Source organism: Triticum urartu, chromosome 3, assembly GCF_003073215.2.
Source record: "Triticum urartu cultivar G1812 chromosome 3, Tu2.1, whole genome shotgun sequence".
Taxonomy (NCBI): domain Eukaryota; kingdom Viridiplantae; phylum Streptophyta; class Magnoliopsida; order Poales; family Poaceae; genus Triticum; species Triticum urartu.
In genome coordinates, this window is record NC_053024.1 from 162,791,086 (window position 1) to 162,812,858 (window position 21,773).

At 44.3% G+C, this 21,773-nt stretch overlaps 4 protein-coding genes across 7 annotated transcripts; 3 read left to right on the plus strand and 1 right to left on the minus strand.

The window, feature by feature from the left end:
* Nucleotides 1-5,353: 5,353 nt before the first annotated feature.
* Nucleotides 5,354-7,849, plus strand: LOC125543415 (uncharacterized protein At4g28440-like). 2 transcript variants are annotated; one of them, XM_048706745.1, is made up of 3 exons: nt 5,354-5,763; nt 6,028-6,221; nt 6,342-7,406. In XM_048706745.1, the coding sequence occupies exons 1-3, from the start codon at nt 5,514-5,516 to the stop codon at nt 6,525-6,527; spliced, it is 630 nt and encodes a 209-aa protein (XP_048562702.1). In that variant the 5' UTR covers nt 5,354-5,513; the 3' UTR covers nt 6,528-7,406. The 2 variants fall into 2 exon arrangements, with proteins under 2 accessions (XP_048562702.1, XP_048562703.1); XM_048706746.1 differs by lacking the exon at nt 6,028-6,221 and having other exon boundaries at nt 5,382-5,763; nt 7,364-7,849.
* Nucleotides 7,850-7,972: 123 nt separating this feature from the next.
* Nucleotides 7,973-10,618, plus strand: LOC125543412 (probable metal-nicotianamine transporter YSL1). 2 transcript variants are annotated; one of them, XM_048706741.1, is made up of 5 exons: nt 7,973-8,459; nt 8,543-8,706; nt 8,789-8,886; nt 8,980-9,301; nt 9,404-10,618. In XM_048706741.1, exons 1-5 carry the CDS (start codon nt 8,063-8,065, stop codon nt 10,541-10,543), a joined length of 2,121 nt encoding a protein of 706 aa, XP_048562698.1. In that variant the 5' UTR covers nt 7,973-8,062; the 3' UTR covers nt 10,544-10,618. The 2 variants fall into 2 exon arrangements, with proteins under 2 accessions (XP_048562698.1, XP_048562697.1); XM_048706740.1 differs by having other exon boundaries at nt 8,980-10,618.
* A 168-nt stretch (nt 10,619-10,786) lies between these two features.
* LOC125543416 (protein NUCLEAR FUSION DEFECTIVE 6, mitochondrial-like) lies at nt 10,787-12,893 on the minus strand. 2 transcript variants are annotated; one of them, XM_048706747.1, is made up of 4 exons: nt 12,679-12,893; nt 12,471-12,592; nt 11,944-11,980; nt 10,787-11,120 (listed from the first exon to the last, which is right to left on the minus strand). In XM_048706747.1, the coding sequence occupies exons 1-3, from the start codon at nt 12,810-12,812 to the stop codon at nt 11,961-11,963; spliced, it is 276 nt and encodes a 91-aa protein (XP_048562704.1). In that variant the 5' UTR covers nt 12,813-12,893; the 3' UTR covers nt 10,787-11,120; nt 11,944-11,960. The 2 variants fall into 2 exon arrangements, with proteins under 2 accessions (XP_048562704.1, XP_048562705.1); XM_048706748.1 differs by lacking the exon at nt 11,944-11,980.
* Nucleotides 12,894-13,020: 127 nt separating this feature from the next.
* LOC125543414 (DDB1- and CUL4-associated factor 13) lies at nt 13,021-21,423 on the plus strand. Its single transcript, XM_048706744.1, has 17 exons — nt 13,021-13,277; nt 13,823-13,912; nt 13,995-14,106; nt 15,424-15,451; nt 15,544-15,642; nt 16,229-16,298; nt 16,388-16,422; nt 16,512-16,586; nt 16,662-16,757; nt 16,917-16,980; nt 18,461-18,514; nt 18,674-18,759; nt 19,459-19,519; nt 19,602-19,666; nt 20,206-20,311; nt 20,832-20,920; nt 21,026-21,423. The coding sequence occupies exons 1-17, from the start codon at nt 13,212-13,214 to the stop codon at nt 21,186-21,188; spliced, it is 1,359 nt and encodes a 452-aa protein (XP_048562701.1). The 5' UTR covers nt 13,021-13,211; the 3' UTR covers nt 21,189-21,423.
* Nucleotides 21,424-21,773: the final 350 nt, after the last annotated feature.

Consider the following 21,773-nt stretch of genomic DNA (forward strand, 5'->3'; position numbering starts at 1 on the left):
CACCCTCCGCCAGCCACCTTATGCAACTAGTGCATGTCAGTCGGTGGAACCAGTCTCACGTAAGCGTACGTGTAAGGTGGTCGGGCCCTTCATCCCACGATGCCGCCGAATCAAGATAAGACTAGTAGCGGCAAGCAAATTGACAATATTCGACGCCCACCATCTGCTTTGTGTTCTACTTTGCATAGAAACTACGCATAGACCTAGCTCATGATGCCACTGTTGGGAACGTAGTACCAGAATTTTAAAATTTTCTATGCATCACCAAGATCAATCTATGGAGTCATCTAGCAACGAGGGAGAGGAGAGTGCATCTACATACCCTTGTAGATCCGAGCGAAGCGTTCAAGAGAACGGGGTTGATGGAGTCGTACTCGCGTGATTCAAATCACCGATGACCGCCGAACGGACAGCACCTCCGCGTTCAACACACGTACGGTTGGGAAGACGTCTCCTCCAACTTGATCCAGCAAGGGGAAGGAGAGGTTGATGAGATCCAGCAGCACGAGCATGGTGGTGGAAGCAACGTGATCTCGGCAGGGCTTCGCCAAACTGCAGGAGAGAGGAGGAGAGTGTCACGGGAGGGAGAGGGAGAGGCCAGGGGCTTCGGGTGCGCAGCCCTCCCTCCCCCCACTATATAGGCCTAGGGGGGCGCCGGCCCTAGGAGATCCAATCTCCCTAGGGGGCGGCGGCCAAGGGGGGCTTGCCCCCCAAGGGGGTGGCGCCCCCACCCCTAGGGTTTTCTAACCCTAGGCGCAGGGGCCCAAGGGGGGGCGCACCAGCCCACTAGGGGCTGGTTTCCCCCTCCCACTTCGGCCCATGGGGGCCTCGGGATAGGTGGCCCCACCCGTGGACCCCCGGGACCCTTCGGTGGTCCGGTACAATATCGTGACCCCAAAACCTTCCGATGGACGAAACTGGACTTCCCTATATATAAATCTTTACCTCGGACCATTCCGGAACTCCTCATGACGTCTGGGATCTCATCCGGGACTCGAACAACTTTCGGGTTACGTATCTAAATATCTCTACAACCTAGCGTCACGAAACGTTAGTGTGTAGACTACGGGTTGGGAGACATGCAGACATGACCGAGAAGCCTCTCCGGTCAATAACCAACAGCGGGATTCTGATACATGTTGGCTCCCACATGCTCCATCGATGATCTCATCGGATGAACCACGATGTCGAGGATTCAATCAATCCGTATAACAATTCCTTTGTCAATCGGTACGTTACTTGCCCGAGACTCGATCATCGGTATCCAACCTTCGTTCAATCTCGTTACCAGCAAGTCACTTTACTCGTTACCATAATGCATGATCCCGTGATAACCACTTGTCACATTGAGCTCATTATGATGATGCATTACCGAGTGGGCCCAGAGATACCTCTCCTCATACGGAGTGACAAATCCCAGTCTCGATTCGTGCCAACCCAACAGATACTTTCGGAGATACCTTTAATGTACCTTTATAGTCATCCAGTTATGTTGTGACATTTGGCACACCCAAGGCACTCCTACGGTATCCGGGAGTTGCACAATCTCATGGTCTAAGGAAATGATACTTGACATTCAGAAAAGCTACAGCAAACGAACCTCCTACGGTATCCGGGAGTTGCACAATCTCATGGTCTAAGGAAATGATACTTGACATTCAGAAAAGCTACAGCAAACGAACTACACGATCTTTGAGCTATGCTTAGGATTGGGTCTTGTCCATCACATCATTCTCCTAATGATGTGATCCCGTTATCAATGACATCTAATGTCCATAGTCAGGAAACCATGACTATCTTTTGATCAACGAGCTAGTCAACTAGAGGCTCACTAGGGACGTGTTGTGGTCTATGTATTCACACATGTATTACGATTTCCAGATAACACAATTATAGCATGAACAATAGACAATTATCATGAACAAAGAAATATAATAATAACCATTTTATTATTGCCTCTAGGGCATATTTCCAACATATAAATAGCCGCCCCCTACAACCACTAGCTGGTTGGCTGCTCCGCGAGAAACTGACACTTTTAATTGAGAGCATCCCATCCCCCGAGGACTTTGAGCGAAAATCATCAAGTGAGAAAAACCCAAACCCAAACACCTACAAACCCAAAGTGATTGAGCATCACTGAAGAGATTGTTCCTGTGTGGAACCGACGCTTGTTACCTTTGAGGACTATGCATCCTCCAGACGAATAGGCGTCATGGTCTAGAGCATCCAAGAGAAAATTGTGGATTGCCGGGTGACCAAGTCTGTGAAGGTTTGGAAGTCACCTAAAGACTTACCACGAGTGATTGGGCGATGTCTGTGTGACCTTAGCTCAAGGAGAATACGGTGAGGACTGGGTGTCCTCAGGTTTAAATACCTAGCCGCTCCAACCAAACGTACAACTGTCACAACAGTTGGAACTGGTCTACCAAATCATTGTCTTCACCGAGCTAACTGGTTCTATTTCCTCAACCCTTTCATTTCCTCATTACTGTGTTGTGTGCTTGTTCATATCTGTTTAAAGGCTTTGGCTGAAGACTTTCTCAATTTCCTCAGTTCAATTTCTTCAGTCTGTTTGTCTTCACCTTGTTGTATCCTATGCTTACGCTTTCTGTACTATGTGTTTGTTTCCAATTCATCATGATGTCCATGCTTATGTTATGTCATGTCTGCATCTGAGTACTTATTCCGCTGCAAGTAGTTCTTCGCTTAGAAATTTCCTCACCGTGAAATTCCTAAGTGAAGAATTCATAAAAATCGTCTATTCACCCCCCTCTAGTCGACTTAACGCACTTTCAAATTCCTATCTTTTGTTCTCCGCTAATAGGAACTCAGGAGTGATTCTTCGTTACACTTTGAGGGATAATCATATGATTCAACTATGTTAGCATTGTTGAGAGATTGCACTAGCGAAAGTACGGACCCTAGGCCTTGTTTTTAAGCATTGCAACACCGTTTTTGTGCCCGTTTACTACTTGTTACCTTGCTGTTTTTATTTATTCAGATTATAAAAATATATTTCTACCATCCATATACACTTTTGTCACCATCCCTTCGCCTAACTAGTGCACCTATACAATTTGCCATTGTATTGGGTGTGTTGGGGACGAGATTTCTTGTATTTGGTTGCAGGGTCATTTGAGAGAGACCATCTTCATCCTACACCTCTCACAGATTGATAAACCTTAAGTCATCCACTTGAGGGAAAATTGCCACTGTCCTACAAAACTCTGCGCTTGGAGGCCCAATGCGTGTCTACAAGAATAAAGTTGCGTAGTAGACATCAAGTTCCGACGGCCTCATGCAATCAACAAATTCATATAAGATTACTGCATGCTTGCTAATGTGCCAAGGGGATCCTTCCCACACACAATCATGATCTCTCCGTGTAGCAAACTCAGCAATAAAGATGTTGGCCCCTATTGATTTGAAAACCAAACCTTTTGGGTTTCCCCATGCCGGGTGAAGGGCATTGGTGATGGTCTGGATATGGAGTATGTTTATGTGAAGAACCTTTCTAGCCACCATCCACTTTCGCTATTCCCTGTCACCGCGATCATCTATCACCAAAGGAGTGACTTCTTCAGCTGTGATATCAAGTTTCCCAAGTGCTTTTGCGAGTCGATCCCTCCCGTCTTATGCGACAAGGCACCCGCCTCCCTCACTCCTCGTGTCCCGATGGACCGGCCATCGAAATCCCGACAGAAAACCTTGCGCCCCACCGACCAGATTGGCCGGAGCCATCAGCACCCCCGCGTGTAACCCTAATCGCCTCGAGAAGGTTTTCGGGTTTTCCGCAGGACAAAAGGTATTGTTTGTGTGTGTGTGTGTGTGTGGGGGGGGGTTATGTAGAAGGTAAAACCTCTTTGGAAAGGCTCGTATGTTTCGAGCACCGTTGGCGCTGCCTCGTAGGATCGTCCATGCATCAGCCACAAATTTGTCATGTGTATATAGCAACACTCATCCAAATGAGATCAGCCATTCAACCATCTGATCCAAGGTGCCACGTTCGTCCAATGTTGTATCAAAACATACAGTCTAAAAAAAGGGAATCGTTTGGCAACGGCGCACCGGCCGAAGATTCGACCGGCCGCGTCCACGCGCAAACGCGCCCACGACCCGCCTAGTGACACGTAGGATGGGGGGCCCACCCACGTGCGTCTTCTCCCTCCTGCCTTTTCTCTTCTTCCTCTCGGTTATCTCTCTCTTCTCTCTCCCTGTTGCCATGGTCAACCCGTCACCCGCGCCGGAGGCCTCCCAGGGGCGCCGCCATCATGGGAATCAGCCGATCTGGCCGCCCTCGACCAGATCCGCGCGGATCCGCATGCATCGGAGCTCTACCTACCTCGCCGGAGCTGCAACCAGCCATGACAGGACTACACCCCGCGGCGAAATTTTGCTAGAACCGGTTGTAGCAAATTCAATCGCCGGTGGTAGCAAAAATCTACTACGGTTGCAGCAAAACGGCGTCATCGTCATCGCGGGGTCGCAACTGAGATAAGAAGTTTGAATCTTTTTTCAATGCGGTTGTAACTTTTATAACTGTCGGTTACAAGTTTTCGTTTTTCGTCCATGGCTTCATTTCCACGGTTGAAACTTTTTTTATAGTCGGATGAAGCTTTTCCTGTCACCGGTCATAACTTTTCTTGGTCATCCATAGCTCCAGTCGTATACTGGTTGAAGCTTTTTTCGTAGCCGGTTGAAGCTTTTCCTATCGCTAGTTGCAGCTTTTTTGGTCGTCGGTTGTAGCACCGGGCATCTCCCCCGGTGCTCGATTTTTTGTTGCAAGCTGCACACCGGGGATGAGCGGCGACGAGCATGCCGATGAGCTTCAGTCGTCGCAACCAAAGCTACAACGGTCTCAACAAGAGCTTCAACCGCGGGGTGCGGCTGTTGCACGGGGCAAAGCAACAAGGACGATCGGCGGTGGTTGGGGCTGGTGACTAGGATGGTGGCCGGCGGGGACGAGGGTGGACGGCTGCGATGAGGACGGTGGTCGGCGAGACGAGGGTGGACGGCTGCGACGAGGACGGCAGCGTCGTGGACGAGGGCGACCGGCGAGCTGGCTGGCGTATGGGAGATCACGAGACAGTGGGGATGAACAGACGACATGACTTTTTTTTTACCAGCGAAGCAATTGGGGAAGAAGCAATCGTGGGGCTATTATGGAACGTATCGTACGTCCACGGTACGACCGGCCGTATTGTTCTGCCGGCGCATCGGCGCACATCAGTGCCCCTAAAAAGACCCTCTAGATCTAACGTTCAAAATTATTGGATCATTTACTAGGCCAATTTGAAACTATGCAGCCCATTATCTTCTAATGGATCAGGCTCAGCCCAATTCTTACAGCCCGAAGCTCGCACTACAACAAGCCTCACTGCCGTCTGCTCCCTCTACCACCACTCCCAGCTCCCCACCGAAACTCTAGGGTTTCCCAACCACCCCCGCAACCGCAAACCCCCACCCAGCCACGACTCGATCCGAAAACCACCACCCCACCACCACCGGCGATGTCGACGGCGGCGGCGCAGGGCGGCGAGAAGCCGGCGCTCAGGAAGCCGGTGTTCGTCAAGGTGGACCAGCTCAAGCCGGGCACCAACGGCCACACCCTCATCGTCAAGGTCGTCAGCGCCAACCCCGTCCCTGGCCGCGTGCGCACTGGTGCGCCCGCCTCCTCCTCCGCCCGCGCCCCCCGCATCGCGGAGTGCCTCGTGGGCGACGAGACCGGCTCCATCATCTTTACTGCCCGCAACGACCAAGGTGATTGGGTTGCCACTCCTTGGCCTTGCATATGGTGCCTTTGGTAGATTTCTTAGGGCCCGGTCTTCTGGCGCTAGTCTGTTTGGATTCGTAGATGATGGTTAGGTCCTTCTAAATTTGTGTAGCTTTATAGTGGCGACGATAGGATAAGAGGTGTAAATCTTGTGGTTGTCACTTCGTTTTACAGTTTAGGCCATCTGGCCATATGTTTTATGGTGAATTATCTGGATGGTTGGTATTACAATTTTAGTAGTCAAACTGCAGATTATATTTTGGAACGGAGGCAGTACATTTCAGATGCCAAAACAGCAGAAAGGGAAAGCGCCTTTCTGTGTACAAGGCACTACAATTTCCCAGCGTTGCGAATCAGATTACAAGTTCCTGGTGAACGTTTCCTGCACGACCTGAGACAACCGCCAGGCCCGTTGCCACAAAATGCGGCGATCAGTATCTGCCCAGTAATTTATCCAATAGCTTCTTAAAAATTTCTCTGCTGAAAATAAACCAGTTTTTGTTGGCCTGTACCGATTGAAGAGAAGCTTGTCCAACATCGTCTGAGTTGGTTTGGGCATATTCAGCGCAGGCCTCCAGAAGCTCTGGTGCATAGCGGACGGCTAAAGCGTGCTGAGAATGTCAAGAGAGGTTGGGGTAGACCGAACCTGACATGGGAGGAGTCCGTAAAGAGAGATTTGAAGGATTGGAGTATCACGAAAGAACTGGACAGGGGTGCGTGGAAGCTTGCTAGCCATGTGCCAAAACCATGAGTTGGTCGCGAGATCTTATGGGTTTCACCTCTAGCCCGCCCCAACTTGTTTGGGACTAAAGGCTTTGTTGTTGTTTATTGTTTGTTTGTTGGCCTGTACAGAAAATTTATTAGGTTTCATTCTGAAGTAATTATGAAAACTAAATAGCAAAAATAACTGATGGATAGTTAATTAAAAAAGGCTGCATGCCAAACAAAAGTAGTTCACTACCATTACCTGCCATTCTACAGTTCTGCTGGCCAGTGGCCATCTGCGCAGTTGGATTGACTTGGACCTTATATTGTTTTCCCAATTTCCGAAACAGCACAACACTCTTTTCCAATCTTGTATTGTGCTATTGTTTATTTGAATCCAAGTGAGGGTACTATATTTCTATATGTGCAGGTGGTGCATTCTTTTTCAGTGTCCACTTGAGCTATTATTTCACCATATATGCATGAAGTGCATCTGACAATATTTTTGATACTAGATCTTCCTTTGTCTCCATGTCTTCAACTGGAAACAACAGTCTGTCATACCATATTGATAGTACAAATTTCTTTTTCCTTTAATGTCATGCATCACAGAGAAAAGCATCCTAATAGCTTCACTTCTTTCATCTGTTAATTATAAATTGCATGGTGAACTTACAACCCAGTGGCTATTATAAGCAGCAGTAGGACTACCACCTTTTGATGTTATGCATGCTAGGAATCCTGTTTCAGTCATTTTCAGATCTTATACATCTTCTTAGTTGCTCATGGTCATTGAAGAGTATAGGGGATGGGGTCATGATTCCTACTCTATTTCATGATGATGCATGTACTATGGACTGATGGTATGCTCTTCCTGTGCAGTTGACCTGTTGAAGGCTGGTGCTACAGCCATCTTGCGCAATGCTAAAATTGACATGTTCAAAGCTTCGATGAGGCTTGCGGTGGACAAGTGGGGGCGGGTAGAAGCTACAGAACCTGCCAGCTTTACTGTGAATGAAGAGAACAACTTGTCGCAAGTAGAGTACGAGCTGGTTAACGTGGCCGAGTAATTGTTGAAGTTTCCCTGCCCTTTTCCCGCCATAAAAACGAAGCACTATGAATGAATATTGTCAAGCCGTTGGTAAGCTTGTTTATTTCTTATGGTGGTAGTAGATAAGATCAAGATTGTATCACTTGAGCTAGAATGTTCGATGGATCAAACTGAGCTTTCCATGCATCTTACTGGATTGTGATTCCTCTTGGCACTGCTTGTATTGCTGTTGTAATGGAACAAGCTCAGCGTGGCGCCATGTTGCGCTGAGCTTTAGAGATCAAACGGAATGAACTGCCATTACATGTTGTGTTGAATTGCTGTTACGTTGTGTTGATGTTATATTTGCCGTGTCCAGAACAGAATTTTCGTGGAGATCCGGTAAAACAACAGTCATCTGCTGTTCCAGACATGTTACGGCTATAAAAAGCAACGCTTATGTTGGTGACAGATAAAAAAAGGCAAGGCCAACACTTTTGGCGAACGTGCTCTAAACGAAACTAGCGGCTGAGGCAAGGCCTCAGGCAAACATGGCTCCCGTCGCTGGTCACCGGCATCCACGGTCATCGGAGGAGGCAGAAACTGCAGCAGCCGTCGCTGCCGGACAGGATGGCGAAGAGGAGCCATCAGTGGAGGTGGCGTTCGCGGGCCAGCCGCCACCGCCGTGGTGGCGGCAGGTCACGGTGCGGTCGGTGGCCGTGAGCACGGTGCTGGGCGCCGTGCTGAGCTTCATGTCGATGCGGATCGGGCTGACGGCCGGCGTCGGCCCGACGTTCAACATCGTGGCGAGCCTCCTCGGCTTCTTCGTGATCAAGTCGTGGACGCGGCTGCTGGCCCGCTTCGGCGTCGCCTCGCAGCCCTTCACCAGGCAGGAGAACGTCGTCCTCCAGACCTGCATCATCTCCTGCTCCACCCTCTCCTTCTACGGTATCGTACGTCCGCCCGTCCACGCACACGGCCATTTCCACCAGGTTTTTGCTCAGCCGGCGGCCGTGATTTTGCATTTGCAGGTGGTTTCACGACCTACCTGCTCGCGATGACCGAGACGGTGGCGAAGTCCGCCGGCGGGACGGGCACCGGCAAGGACGTGTACACGCTGCACACCGGGAACGTGGTGGCCTTCCTCGGCCTCGTCACCTTCGCCAGCCTGTTCTGCACCCTCCCACTGCGGAAGGTGATGAACTCATTTCCGATCACTATTTTGATCCATGCCTTTGCTATAAAAAAAACTGAGACATTTCGCCATTGTTTGGCAGCTCATGATACTGGACTACAAACTGATGTATCCATCTGGTTCAGCTATCGCCGGAATCGTCAACAGCTTCCACACGCCAGCGGGAGCCGCAACAGCAAAGTAGATACAATGCCATTTTGTAACCTGCTGGCTCTTCACTATGCCGTTTGTAAGCTTAACCGGCACTAATGTTTTCTCTCCTCCCCTCCTTAGGAGGCAGGTGCTGGCCATGTCCAAAGCCGTTGTTGGGAGCTTCATGTGGGCATCCTTCCAGTGGGTTTACACGGGAGGGAGCGGCTGCGGCTTCCAAGTTTTTCCCTTGTTCGGATTGAAGGCATACAAGCAGAAGTTTTACTTCGATTTCTCCGCGAGTCTCGTCGGTGTGGGCATGATCTGCCCTGTCCTCATCAACTTCTCCATGCTTTTCGGATCTATCATTACCTCCTTCTTCCTGTGGCCAACCCTCCAGAGCAAGAAAGGGGACTGGTACAATGATCCTTCGCCGACAAATTTCAAGGGAATCAATGGATACAAGGTTAGTGACAGAATTCCATCTGAACTTCACCGTGGTTCGTACTTGATCAGATGTTTCAGTCTTCGCACTTCGCTGACCATGTTTGCTGCTTCCATGAAACAGGTGCCCATGGGCATATCGATGGTGCTCGGGGATTGCCTGTTCCAACTGGGTTCAATCACCATAAGGGCTGCCAGCCACTTCCACATGAATCGCCAGCAACGGAATCCCGGCGGTACCAACATACCAGCCGATGGAAATTCAGATAAACAAACAGCTCTTAGCTACGATGAGCGTCGCAGGAACAAGATCTTTCTGAACGAAGGACTGCCGGGCTATGTCTCGGTTGCTGGCTACATCCTCTTCGCAGCCGTCTCAGCAATCTTTGTTCCACGTATCTTCCCACAGATGCGATATTACCATGTGGCCTTATTATACGCTGTCGCTCCCATCTTGGCATTCTGCAATTCATATGCTTCTGGACTGTGTGACTGGTCCCTGGCATCCGTCTATGCGAAGCTTGCTATATTCCTTGTTGGGGCATGGGTTGGTGAAGCATCTGGTGGCGCCATTGCCGGTCTTGCTGCCTGTGGTGTCATGTTGATGATCATTGGCAATGCTGCTGAGCTCATGCATGACTTCAAGACAGGATACCTAACACTCACCTCGCCGCTGTCAATGTTCATAAGCCAAGTAATTGGGACTGCACTTGGTTGCTTGATCAACCCGCTTGTCTTCCTGTCCTTCGAAAAACTTGTTGGCAAAGAGCATCTGGGAGAAGCTGGATCGGTATTCTCGGCGCCCTTGGCCACCGCATACCGTGGGCTCGCAATTTTAAGTGTTGAAGGAACCAAGATACTCCCAAAGCACTCCATTGAGTTCTGTATAGCTTTCTTCCTTATGGCCTTTTGCTTGGATTGCCTGTCAGCAGTAGCCAAAGCAAGGAAGTGGAAGGCAAGTAACTACATTCCAAACGCCATGGCTATGGCAATTCCATTCTTAATCGCACCGAATATTGCAATAGACATGGCCTTGGGGAGTCTACTGTTAGTTATCTGGAAGAAAACAGATAAGAAAAACGCAAATATGCTCGCAGTTGTAGTAGCATCAGGTTTGATATGTGGAGATGGACTTTGGGCATTGCCATCAGCATTACTTTCAATTTTCCAAATCGAGCCACCCATCTGCATGAAGTTCTTTTCTAGTCATCAGAACAAGATAATGCGGGAGCACTTCCTACCCAAAGTGACTACCTCACGATGATACAGACAAGTACTGACAGAAATTGCTTGTAAATGATTTCAGATCATATTGTTATAAAGTTATTTAGTGCACAGCTACACATGTGAATTCCTTGAGTCGCATACTTGCCTTTTTGCCTATGTAATTTTTTTTCCAGTGTCTGTAGGAGCATTATTGAAACAATGATGTTGTACAAGATAAATGGGATTCATAAGTGAAGACTAAAAGGATCAAAATATGCTTGACACCAAGCCACATTGCCAGTAAAAGAAAGGGAACAGGCTTTTAATCACCAGATCATGCTGACAAACCAAACAAACAGATACAAAAGGTCAAGCATAGTATTCATTTTGCCAGCGATTCAAACTTCTACACCCCTAGCACGGTTCTCATCACATAACCATAATGATTCTGGTTAATGAAGATGAAGGTGGGAAAATGAAGTTTAAGCAATATCAAACATCATTTATTAAAAATTTCATCGTAGTACACATACAGAAAAAGAAAAGCATGCTTCCTTTCTTTGTCAACTCATCCTGAAAGACTAGTAATCTCCTGGCTCCGTTGGCAGGTCAGCATCATACCCCATCAATTTCAGCTGTTATCCAACAATAATAACTCATCACGATAGTTATACAAATTTAAGAAGAATGTATAAATTAAAACATTACATATGCTACTTTTCCAGGGTGTTTCATAGTACTCCCTCCGTAAACTAATATAAGAGTGTTTAGATTACTATTTAGTGATCTAAACACTCTTATATTAGTTTACAGAGGGAGTACGTCATAGCCAAATGTTAAAAAAATCAGTTTCTCTACGATATGAACGGAAAAAAACAAATAGATAAAAATTCCCTATGGAAATAAATCATTATAATACTGTATACTCTATGTTAAGAAACAGTGCCCTGCAATTTAGGGGGGGCTCAAACAGTATACTAGGTGAAAAAATCGCTACTTAAGGCACAAAGTTTCAGCGAGTTGTCCGCTTAGAACTTTTAGATATTTGTCAATTTGTTCTCTTCAATACTGCCCCAGTCAATAACTAGTAACACCTATCATCATTTTTTATTTTGCGCCCCAATGCACAAATTGTAGATCATGTAACTAAAATATGAGCATATTCATTCTTTCCGGTGGAATTAGGAGCCTTAATCACTAAGTTTACAGGAAATCCTCCAATAATAGGAACCATTATCATTCCTATGTTTTATGTAGTAATTATTATCTATCAATTGTTAAACATGGTTTTAAAAGGTGTAGGGAGTCCCAGAGAAAGTTATGATTCATATAGCAATAAGTTGGCACGGAAGCACTTCTACACATACTGGAGCAAGGTTTGGTAGTCGTTTAAGATTGGTAAGGGACATAACATTTACTCATATTTCAACGAAATGGTGGAGATATTTTAGTGGTCACCTTTCCCAAGTTGGTCTTCATCTAGTTTCGTCTTTCCCTACAACAAAGAAATAAAAAGAAAAACAGAAAAGTGGGTCTCTTTGGTCAATAAGACTGGAAACAGGACTGGAGAATGATGTTAACATGAAACTAAATGCTGGAAACACGGCCAGATAGAATTGTGGATTGCATCCATTGATTTGTGTTTGAAAGTTCATATAGTATGATGCAGATGTTGAAGGAATTGGGCGAATGATACAGAGAAATTGTTATGCGCATTTGGACCAGTGTTAACCAAGACTAAGGTAGTGCAAGTCAATGCTCTTATGCACACTGGGATCAACTATGGCAGGTTACTGCTACTACAACGTTTAGCTTGAGTTGGATTGTTGGTGACAATAGGCACACTACTGACATATGATTCATATCAAAACAAATCTACTGTATTGTCTCAATTACACCGTAACACATGAATTTATATACACATTTTTTAGACTAATGTACGAATTAATAACAGATTTGAAGGGGAAGAGTAGTTTCAGTTTCACCTTCCGTGAGCCACCCGAGGCCTCGGCCAGGCACGGCCAGCATAGATGTCATCCGCGCCGCTGCGGTGGCGCTGTGCAGTGGCAGCAGCGACTCCACGCAGAAGCTCGCCTCGACGGGCGACCTGCACAACGAACAGCGCCATTACAATCATCAGCCCACATCTGGCTAGTTGAGGGGGGCACGGTCGACTGGTGGCCGAGGTCGTACCTGAGGAGGCGAGGGGGCGCGCCCAGCGCGCGGCGAAGGGACGGCCGCGCCGCAGAGGAAGAGGCCCTCGCCGGAGCAGCGCGGAGGAGAGAAGCGGACGAGCGGAGCATCGACCTGGCGGCGGCGGCGGCCATCGTGGCTGACTTGGTGAGACGGGAGGAGGAGGAGGGGAGAGATGGTTTCCGGCTAGCTAGCGCTCGAGTCACACAAACAGACGGAACCAATGTGGGTGGGCCTTTCATAGGTCTGCTCGGTCCATTTCTTGTTGGGCTGTTTGAGATGGGCCCAATGGGCCCTTAAACGTTGAGGGTAGCCCAGTTTCATCCTGTTGTTCTACGGCCGCCGACCCTTGCTTCGTAGCGTTCTACTCCTCTCTTTTGTTTCCCCTCGACGGCGGCGGCGGCAACCAGGGTTTAGAGGAGGAGAAGCTTGCTCGGCGCAAAACCCTAGCCCCGCACCTTCATCTACGGATTCACCGCGCCTCTGCAGCGCATCCTTGCCGAGTGCCCCGCCTCGCTGCATCGGCGGTCGCGATGAGGGTGAAGGTGATATCGCGCTCGACCGACGACTTCACGCGCGAGCGCAGCCAGGACCTGCAGGTGAAGCCCTCGTTGCATTCGTAGTTTCTATTGATTGTGCTCCCGCTCATGTCGGTTGCGACTCGTTGTTCTGCATCCGGTATAATCATCATACTCGTACTGTAGATATGGTAGGATAAGAAGCGAGAGCTGTTTCCTAAGCATGGAGTGCGTTTGCGTGCAGTTACAGATGTTGGTAATACTATCATTTTATCCAGTTAAATTGATAGGCCCCCTTTCAACTGAAAACGAAAACAAAAACGGCCGAGTTCTCTTGAGGGGTCGTCAAATTGATTCCCTTCTGCTAGAGCTATTTTCCCCTTCCCCCAGGTTGGGGGAACATCTTAACATTTTATAGCCATCAGATATCTAAGTCATGTATCGACTGAATAATACTTCTGGCGGTGTGTTAGCATGGTAGCTGCCATGTAAATTGAAACATTCACAATATAGCTGTTGATGCTATATTCCCAGGTTCAAGTCTGTGTGGTCACTTGCTTAGGCCTTTTATTATATATTTTGTGCCAACAAATGACAATCTCTATTGCATTTGTTACTCCCAACAGAAAGTATTCCGCAATTATGATCCAGCACTCCGTAGTCAAGAGAAAGCTGTTGAGTACACTCGAGCCCTTAATGCTGCAAAGTTAGAGAAGGTACGTCTCATCTTCCTTATCTGCATTTATGTTTTATTTTTACTGTATATTTTCATGCGACTTATGCTGCTCCCCATTTCAGATATTTGCCAGGCCATTTATTGGAGCAATGGATGGTCACATTGATGCTGTTTCGTGCATGGCGAAGAACTCCAATTATGTGAAAGCTATGTTTTCTGGTTCGATGGATGGGGGTAATTATCATACTTCTGCACTAGCGTGCTGCTTTCGTCTCTTTGAGTGTGTTCAATGCATTTTTATTTGCTCCTTCAACGAACTAGCTTACTAAGCTCAATGCAGTAAATTATAACATACAACCTTTCACTGTTCTGCTTTTTAGTTTGCACCTCAGGGGTTGCTAAATATTGTTTTTTTTGCCCGGATGCATTATAATCTCGTATGGAGCTCAAAGTGAACTCTTGCCTCAGTCAACATGACTCACTTTACATGTGAAATCTAGAATATGACCTGTAATATTTGTGTGCATTTTCTCTGGGTTGCTAAGAATACTTTATGTTGACCAATCAAGAGTATCATCTAGTTCTAGTGATCTGCAATTTATGTGTTGTGATCCAATCGTATCTGATGGTAACACACTAAAATGGTAAATTCGTAATAAATTGTTGTGTTCTTAATATCATAGCGTTCTCAGGAATTGACATCTGGAAAGGGAATGGTTCGTGTGAATGGCAGAGTAGCCACATTGATGTTACTGCCAATTGTAGTGTTGGCACTTGTTTAGTCATTGGTTGAATTGTTCAGTTAACTCAGGATTCAAAGAGTAAGAAGCTCTAATGCTATACTCCCAAGTTCGCAGAATTTTTTTGCTTTCGGCATTAGCATTGCCCTGAAATGCATATTTGAGCACTAATTTTTTTGGAATATATTTATAAAACCTAATTTCAGTGGAAGTACTTGTTCAAGACAAATCTACACATATTGTTTTCACGTGTCCAATCTATGTGCATGGGCATGTGGATAGGCAGTTTGTAATTTTTGGCTGCATGTAACCAAAATGCCAGAATGACCAGTTTATTTGAACCGGACAGAGTATCACTTTGAGTGGCGACACTTCGAGTAATAATAAATTTGTTAGTACTGGTTGAATGTTTTGGCACTGCTTTATTATTTTTACCCGTTTCTAGTGAATATATAACCCTGCCCTGTTTGTGAAACTATCGCATGGCTGCCAACCCCCTTGTATTATGCATTTGCAAGTAACATCTGATTTGTTACGCTTCAGCAGTCTGTGTGATCTGGCCACTATGTGATACCGATTTTTTGGTTCAACCTTTCTAGTATATCTTTTTTTTTATGAAAAGGGGTTTACCCCCACTCCATTTTGTTAGAACGAGGCACCTTTCTAGTATTGAAGCTGATGTTTTCCCTTCATTTATTTAAATTTACATAAAAAATTAAGAAGTCTCAGTTATGCATTACCTTATTCATCTTCTGATCAAGTTCAAATTTGTACTGGAAGTGGTAAACTGTGCCTGTTGTTTTGTTCACAGATATTCGACTATGGGACATTGCTGCAAGGTACCGCCGATGAAATATCAACTGAGCTGTTTGAAATAGTTTACTACAACTTGTGACTGTAATTTTAATTTCCTGTGCAACAATAAAAACAGGAAGACAGTCTGCCAGTTCCCTGGACACCAGGGTGCTGTGAGAGGTTTGGCAACATCTACCGACGGCGATCTTCTGATATCCTGTGGTGTTGATTGCACGTAAGTGAACTTGTGGGTGCCACTTCTTTTTGCTTATTGGACACAGATTCAATTCAAGGCATGCAACTTAACCCTTGAGGTGTTCTCTCACTGCTTATGTTTTGCATTAAGTTGGCTCTAACCCACAGGTGTATTAATGATCACCATGTCCCAGGATCTGTTTGTTATCTTTCTTGAATATATATGTGTAAGGCATTTTGTGTAGGACTTGAGCTTTATCTTAAAATTCCCACAAGATTAAGCCCCATTAAACACAAATAACAGCCCTTTTAAAATAAGTTACTCCCTCCTATCCAAATTAAATTGACGCAGCCTTAGTACAACTTTAAGTTGTACTAAAGCTGCGTCAATTTAATTTGGGTCGGAGGGGGTAATATAGGTTAAGAGCAATTCCAGTGGCATACTGACTTATGCGTTACACAGGCAAAAAGTTGTGGTAAACCATTTCAAACAGGTTTTGAAAATAATAATTAAACTTCACTTCATCAAAGTCTACTTCTTTAAAGTGTAAAATACAGAAGTGGATTTGTGAATATGTATCTGTGTCCGTGATCTTACTATGCAGTTATCCATCTATTGATTGCAGTGTTCGACTCTGGAAAGATCCTATGCGTAAGATGATGGACACTAATGATGCTATTGGAGATGCTTCCCAGGTGTGCACTGAAGGGATGCATTACATTTATTTTTCACTATCTATGTTGTATGACATCTCATTTCCTTACCTTGCCACTGTGGTTTACAGCCGTCAGCAGTCTATACATGGAAGCATGCATTTTGGTGAGAGCACTACTGCACTGCCCTGACTTATTCCAGATTCCTCTCATCTTCTTTGCTGAATGGACCATTTCTCTTCTGATGAATTTTAGGGGTGTTGACCACCAGTGGGATCGTAATGTTTTCGCAACTGTAGGTGCTCAGGTAGATATATGGGACCATAACAGGTATACTATCTGATAGCCTTTTCCCCAGCATTTTGTGTCTTTTCTACCACCACCAATGCTAATTCATTTCTGTAGGTCGGAGCCAATAAATACCTTCGAATGGGGTAAAGATACAGTTCTTTCTGTGCGGTTTAATCCTGGAGAACCTGATGTTTTACTTACATCATCTAGGTAATTTTAGAACCTGATGTTTTACTTACATTATTCTTTAATTTCCCCTAAAATTCCAGTATTTGTTGCTAATTTTCTAATGATGAATGTTGTAATCCGATATTTTGCTCCCCTTAAAACTTCTTTTTCCTACTAAAATAGGATTTATTTATTTTGCAGTGATCGGAGTTTAACACTTTTTGACCTGCGCATGTCATCCCCAGCTAGAAAGTTAATCATGAAGGTTTGTTGAATTCTCTTTATTTGTGGATCCTTGTAAAACCTAGAAAATCCAAAATAGATAGAGCATGCTAACACTATTGAGACTTTGATGCACAGAGAACATTTGCTTTGTTCTCATATGCTGTGCACATAATGCCTACCGTCTCGTTCTGATTCCCTGTGCTCAAAGTACATCAGCATTTGTTCATCACCGAACGGCATGAAGTATAAGTGAGAAAGACCAACTAAAAGTTGCCATATGATAGTGGGCTGTGTTAGTTTTAGTTCACTATTGCATGATGCTTCATGACAAATTAAATTGATAATAAGATCCTGTTGAGATCTTGGTAATGGTATTGCTTAAATTTGAGTAACTCAAGCACCGATAAATACAGTGTTTTTTAAACTAAATTATGCTTGACTTAGAAAGATTTCACATACCTCTTTCCCATCCCTTTTTTGGTGTGTAACCAGGATTTAGAACTCTTAAGCCTACTTCAACAAATTCCAAGTTGGTGTATGATTCTGATATTAATTGTCTATATGAAAGGAATGGGCCTAATACACGCAGCAAAAAAGATCCAAAGTGAGCTCTGAATAATGCATTACGTGATGATGATGTATGCTGGGTCCGTATCCCACTGGGAGTGAGGTAATTACGGTCCTAACAAAGAGTGAAGAATACAAAATTACGGTAGTTAAAAAAATAGAGAAGTGCAAAGAATATACTAGAAAATAGACAAACACTTTGTGGGAACCAACTTAAAACTGGTCAGTTTCTGGCGGGTTGGAAGAAAGAACAATGGACGGTGCATTTACAGAACACATAGAGATATCCGCTCTTCAGGAGAAATGGTTATGTGTCATTTCATATGCACTGAATTGTAAGAGACTAAGAGGTCCTTGCAAGGTCTTGGATATATTCATCTCTTGTACGTTTAAAATCTATTGACACATCTTTTTAGTTGCAACTTTGCCGTTCTGAATTAATCCTTCCTGTCTTCTGCGGACACATTAATGTCACCCTCAATATCAACATGTGATCTTGTAAACACAGTTGTGAGGAGTATCTTCAAATTCATTGATTTCTCTATTTATTCTTCTTCAATCATCTGGCATGCCAACTCATTAGAGACATTTCGCATGAACATTCCAGATTTTCAGGACCTTCTTTTAAACCAACCCATTTCAGAATCTTAAGCCTATCTTTTGTTCTGGAATTTATTATCCCTAAAAGTAACCATTTCGATCAGGCCAACACCCAATAGTGTCCAAAATATAGATCTAGCACCATCTTCTGCCAACTAATTTAATTTCTTGTAATGTCAACCATATTTGATCAGTCAAAATTTGCATGTTCTCGTTCATCATACTAACTTAGTTATTTTTAATGCTCATATAATTATTTGGGCACCTTGCTGAATATTTATTGCTTTTCTGCTCTATCTTAGTAACCACTAAGCATAGAGAGTTGGAGATGCTAATGTATTTGTTTTATGCAGACAAGGTGCAATTCAGTTTGCTGGAACCCTAGGGAGCCCATGAACTTCACTGCTGTAAGATTGAAATGTCAAATATTTTTGTTCTTGTTATATGCTTGCGCTAATGAAGCAACTTATATGATACTGTTCCAGACTGGAAGATATATGAATTTTTGTTTAAATTTGAGCTTTTGCATAGCTAAGAACTTCTGTCCTGATTCTTTTTGTTACTAGGCAAACGAAGATACAAACTGTTATTCTTTTGATGCTAGAAAGCTGAATGAAGCCAAGGTTGTTCACAAGGGTCATGTTTCAGCAGTGTAAGTATTATTTGGAAATACGAATATCTAATGTCCTGTTTAAAGTACTCCCTCCGTTTCTTTTTACTCCGCATATAAGATTTGGTCAAAGTCAAACTACACAAAGTTTGACCAAATTTATATAAAAAAATATGAACATCTACAATACTAAAACTATATAGTATGAAAATACGTTTCATGGTGCATCTGATAATATTGATTTTATATTGTGAATGTTTATATTTTTTAATATAAAGTTAGTCAAACTCTACAAAGTTTGACTTTGACCAAACCTTATATGCGGACTAAAAAGAAACGGAGGGAGTATAACACATGGATGTATGTAAAGGTCAATCCCCTAGTAGAGAAAATGAGTGAATATTATATAGATCTGTATGTTAAGTGCATGTGCTAGCATATATGCATATCTCCTGTCAATATTATATAGATCTGTATGTTAAGTGCATGCACATGGACAAGTTCTAGGATATATCAACAAAACTGAAGCTGCAATAAGGATTTTATACATGTGGTGCTATTTCATTGTAGTGTCAATGTGTCATTGGACTCACTGAGATGTGCAGTTCCTGCCTTGCATTATACAATGTACATCTGAAAGCTATCATTTCATGTAGTTCTGCATCAAGCCCATTGGCAACATACAGTATTCTTTTCCTTTTGAATTTTAGAAGTCAATTCTTACATGAGTTGTGTTGTCAGGATGGATGTTGATTACAACCCAACAGGACGGGAATTTGTTACTGGTTCCTACGATAGAACGGTATGTGCCACTTTTGTAGATCCAAGTTCATACTGTACCATGTATAGGTGATTTTTGACATTTTTTTTTACTGCTTTTGTAGGTACGGATCTTCAATTATAACGGTGATCATAGCAGGGAGATATACCATACTAAGAGGATGCAAAGGTTTGTTTCTATTATTTATTTTCACTCTTCCTTGCTTAGTTTGTCTACCTGATCTTAAGCCCAAACTTCAGTATGGTTCCCAACTTTTACCCCTCAAGCCTGTTCTGCTGTCGGATACCAACCAGATCAATTTAGTGTCAGATCAGTTTTGATCTATATCTTTTGAGTGTTCAGAAATCAGAATAGACTTTTCAATTCAACCAGTTTTACAGTTGAATATGTTGCTCTGTTGAGACGTATGGAGGTTTGAGAAGTACTCCCTCTGTAAACTTTTATAAGAGCGTTTAGATCACTAAAGTAGTGATCTAAACGCTCTTATAGAAGTTTACAGAGGGAGTACATTTCAACCTGATGCACAGCCATATAACCATGGTTCTTGGAATCAGCATGAATATAGCAGTTCTGATACATGGCATTTATATATTTATTGGTTTTTACCGTTAGCCATCTTGTTTATTTTAGACCCCATGTCTATCTTTAACAACTTGCTTTTATGGAATTTCTGTTCTGTTGTAACCAATTTACCCATACCTTGGCAGGGTGTTTTGTGTGAAATACACATATGATGGGACCTATCTAGTTTCTGGCAGTGATGACACAAATCTTCGTCTGTGGAAGTCCAAAGCTTCAGAACAATTGGGAGTTGTAAGTTTTCTACTGCCATCCGGTGTTTGCCAGTTGTTGCTGTCTCGTATGTTTACTACTTGCTTCAGTTCCATGCCATATGATTGAGCTCACATGGATGCCCAATGAAGTAGCATAACAATAAACGTCTGTTGTTGACATCCTCTTGTTCCTTCTGTTTAGCATCATCATATTCCATGACTAGACATAAATGATGTACTCAATTAAGAATGGCAGAGAATCAGTAGTAAATGTGAGCATATTAGTGACCTTCAAGTCACAGTTAGTTGTTGTGCTTTTGAGATTCAGTCATGGGTTAAAAAATGCTCAGCTAGGTTAGTGGGTAAAGACTTTTCCCGATTGAAACTTGATAATTGTTCATGAAGGTATGGGTTTGCCTTGTTCTCTGACACTTAGCGTTTTACTTTTGGGGCTGATGGACAAAGGTCCTAATGGTCTCACTTGTCCTGAGAAGTGTTTCTACTTGAGTGTTTAAGGTCTTCTATTATGTATAAGATGTTTTGACAAATATTTTCTGCAGATTCTTCCAAGGGAACGCAAAAAGCAAGAATATCTTGATGCTGTCAAGGCGCGGTATAATCACCTTCCAGAAATCAGGCGGATTGACAAGTAAGCTACTATTTCTTGTTCTGAAAAGTGTTTCAACTTGATGGAGCATCTTGTTTTCGTTTACCATCATTCTGCTGATGCTGCATGGATGATGTGTTGTTGCAGACATAAGCACTTGCCCAAGCCGATCTACAAGGCAGGCAAGATAAGGCGCGCCATGATTGAAGCAGAAAGCCGGAAAGAAGAAAGAAGGCGAGCGCACAGTGCTCCAGGGAGCAGGACTATGCAGCCCTTCAGAAAGAGAAGGCTCATCACAGAAGTTGAGTAGGGTGGGATCTGACCATCGCGAGGCCAAACAAAGTGGCATTACGTTGGAGTATTATTTTTGGTCGAGTGTGAGTGATGGGAAGCTGGGAACATATTTATTATGTGTAGTGTCATGTTGTTACTTGCAAACCTTGGACAACGTACCGGATTACTTTTGAGAAGGAAAAAAAGAGGACTTGTTGTATGGGCGATTCAGCGATGCTAATTTGAGTGTAAGCTCACCATGCCTTCGTCAATCAGTCTCTCTGTAAAAGTCTGTAGTGTGTGCTGTGTTATTCTCCATGGACGCCTTTATGCCAGCACCTACGATGGGTTATGTGTCGGCTGTCTCCTAGACTAGATGGCGACATTTGGTGTACGCGAACACGTGAAGTCTGATTCTGTTATCTTTGTTGTTCCCGTTATCAATGGGGAGTTTGCTGATTATATTTCTCATACAGATGCAGAGCTTCTATATTTGTCGCATCTTGAATTTATTTGCATCGATCACAAATGTGCTTACTACTAACATTTTTCGCCCCCACATTATATTTCCTGGTACAGTGTACGCGGTGTTAGTAGTACGTTTTTCACATTTGATATCATC

Bases quoted from the DNA above. Each gene is read 5' to 3' on its own strand.
- LOC125543416 (XM_048706748.1), bottom strand. From the start codon at position 12,812: ATGGCCGCCGCCGCCGCCAGGTCGATGCTCCGCTCGTCCGCTTCTCTC. The intron at 12,593-12,678 runs GTACGACCTCGG...TTCGTTGTGCAG, and splicing joins GCGCCCCCTCGCCTCCTCAG to GTCGCCCGTCGAGGCGAGCT. The intron at 11,121-12,470 runs GTGAAACTGAAA...GTTGGATAACAG, and splicing joins CCTCGGGTGGCTCACGGAAG to CTGAAATTGATGGGGTATGA.
- LOC125543412 (XM_048706740.1), top strand. From the start codon at position 8,063: ATGGCTCCCGTCGCTGGTCACCGGCATCCACGGTCATCGGAGGAGGCA. The intron at 8,707-8,788 runs GTGATGAACTCA...ATTGTTTGGCAG, and splicing joins GCACCCTCCCACTGCGGAAG to CTCATGATACTGGACTACAA. The intron at 8,887-8,979 runs GTAGATACAATG...TCCCCTCCTTAG, and splicing joins GCGGGAGCCGCAACAGCAAA to GAGGCAGGTGCTGGCCATGT.
- LOC125543415 (XM_048706745.1), top strand. From the start codon at position 5,514: ATGTCGACGGCGGCGGCGCAGGGCGGCGAGAAGCCGGCGCTCAGGAAG. The intron at 5,764-6,027 runs GTGATTGGGTTG...GTCAAACTGCAG, and splicing joins TACTGCCCGCAACGACCAAG to ATTATATTTTGGAACGGAGG. The intron at 6,222-6,341 runs GTAATTTATCCA...GGGCATATTCAG, and splicing joins CGGCGATCAGTATCTGCCCA to CGCAGGCCTCCAGAAGCTCT.
- LOC125543414 (XM_048706744.1), top strand. From the start codon at position 13,212: ATGAGGGTGAAGGTGATATCGCGCTCGACCGACGACTTCACGCGCGAG. The intron at 13,278-13,822 runs GTGAAGCCCTCG...TACTCCCAACAG, and splicing joins AGCGCAGCCAGGACCTGCAG to AAAGTATTCCGCAATTATGA. The intron at 20,312-20,831 runs GTAAGTTTTCTA...TATTTTCTGCAG, and splicing joins CTTCAGAACAATTGGGAGTT to ATTCTTCCAAGGGAACGCAA.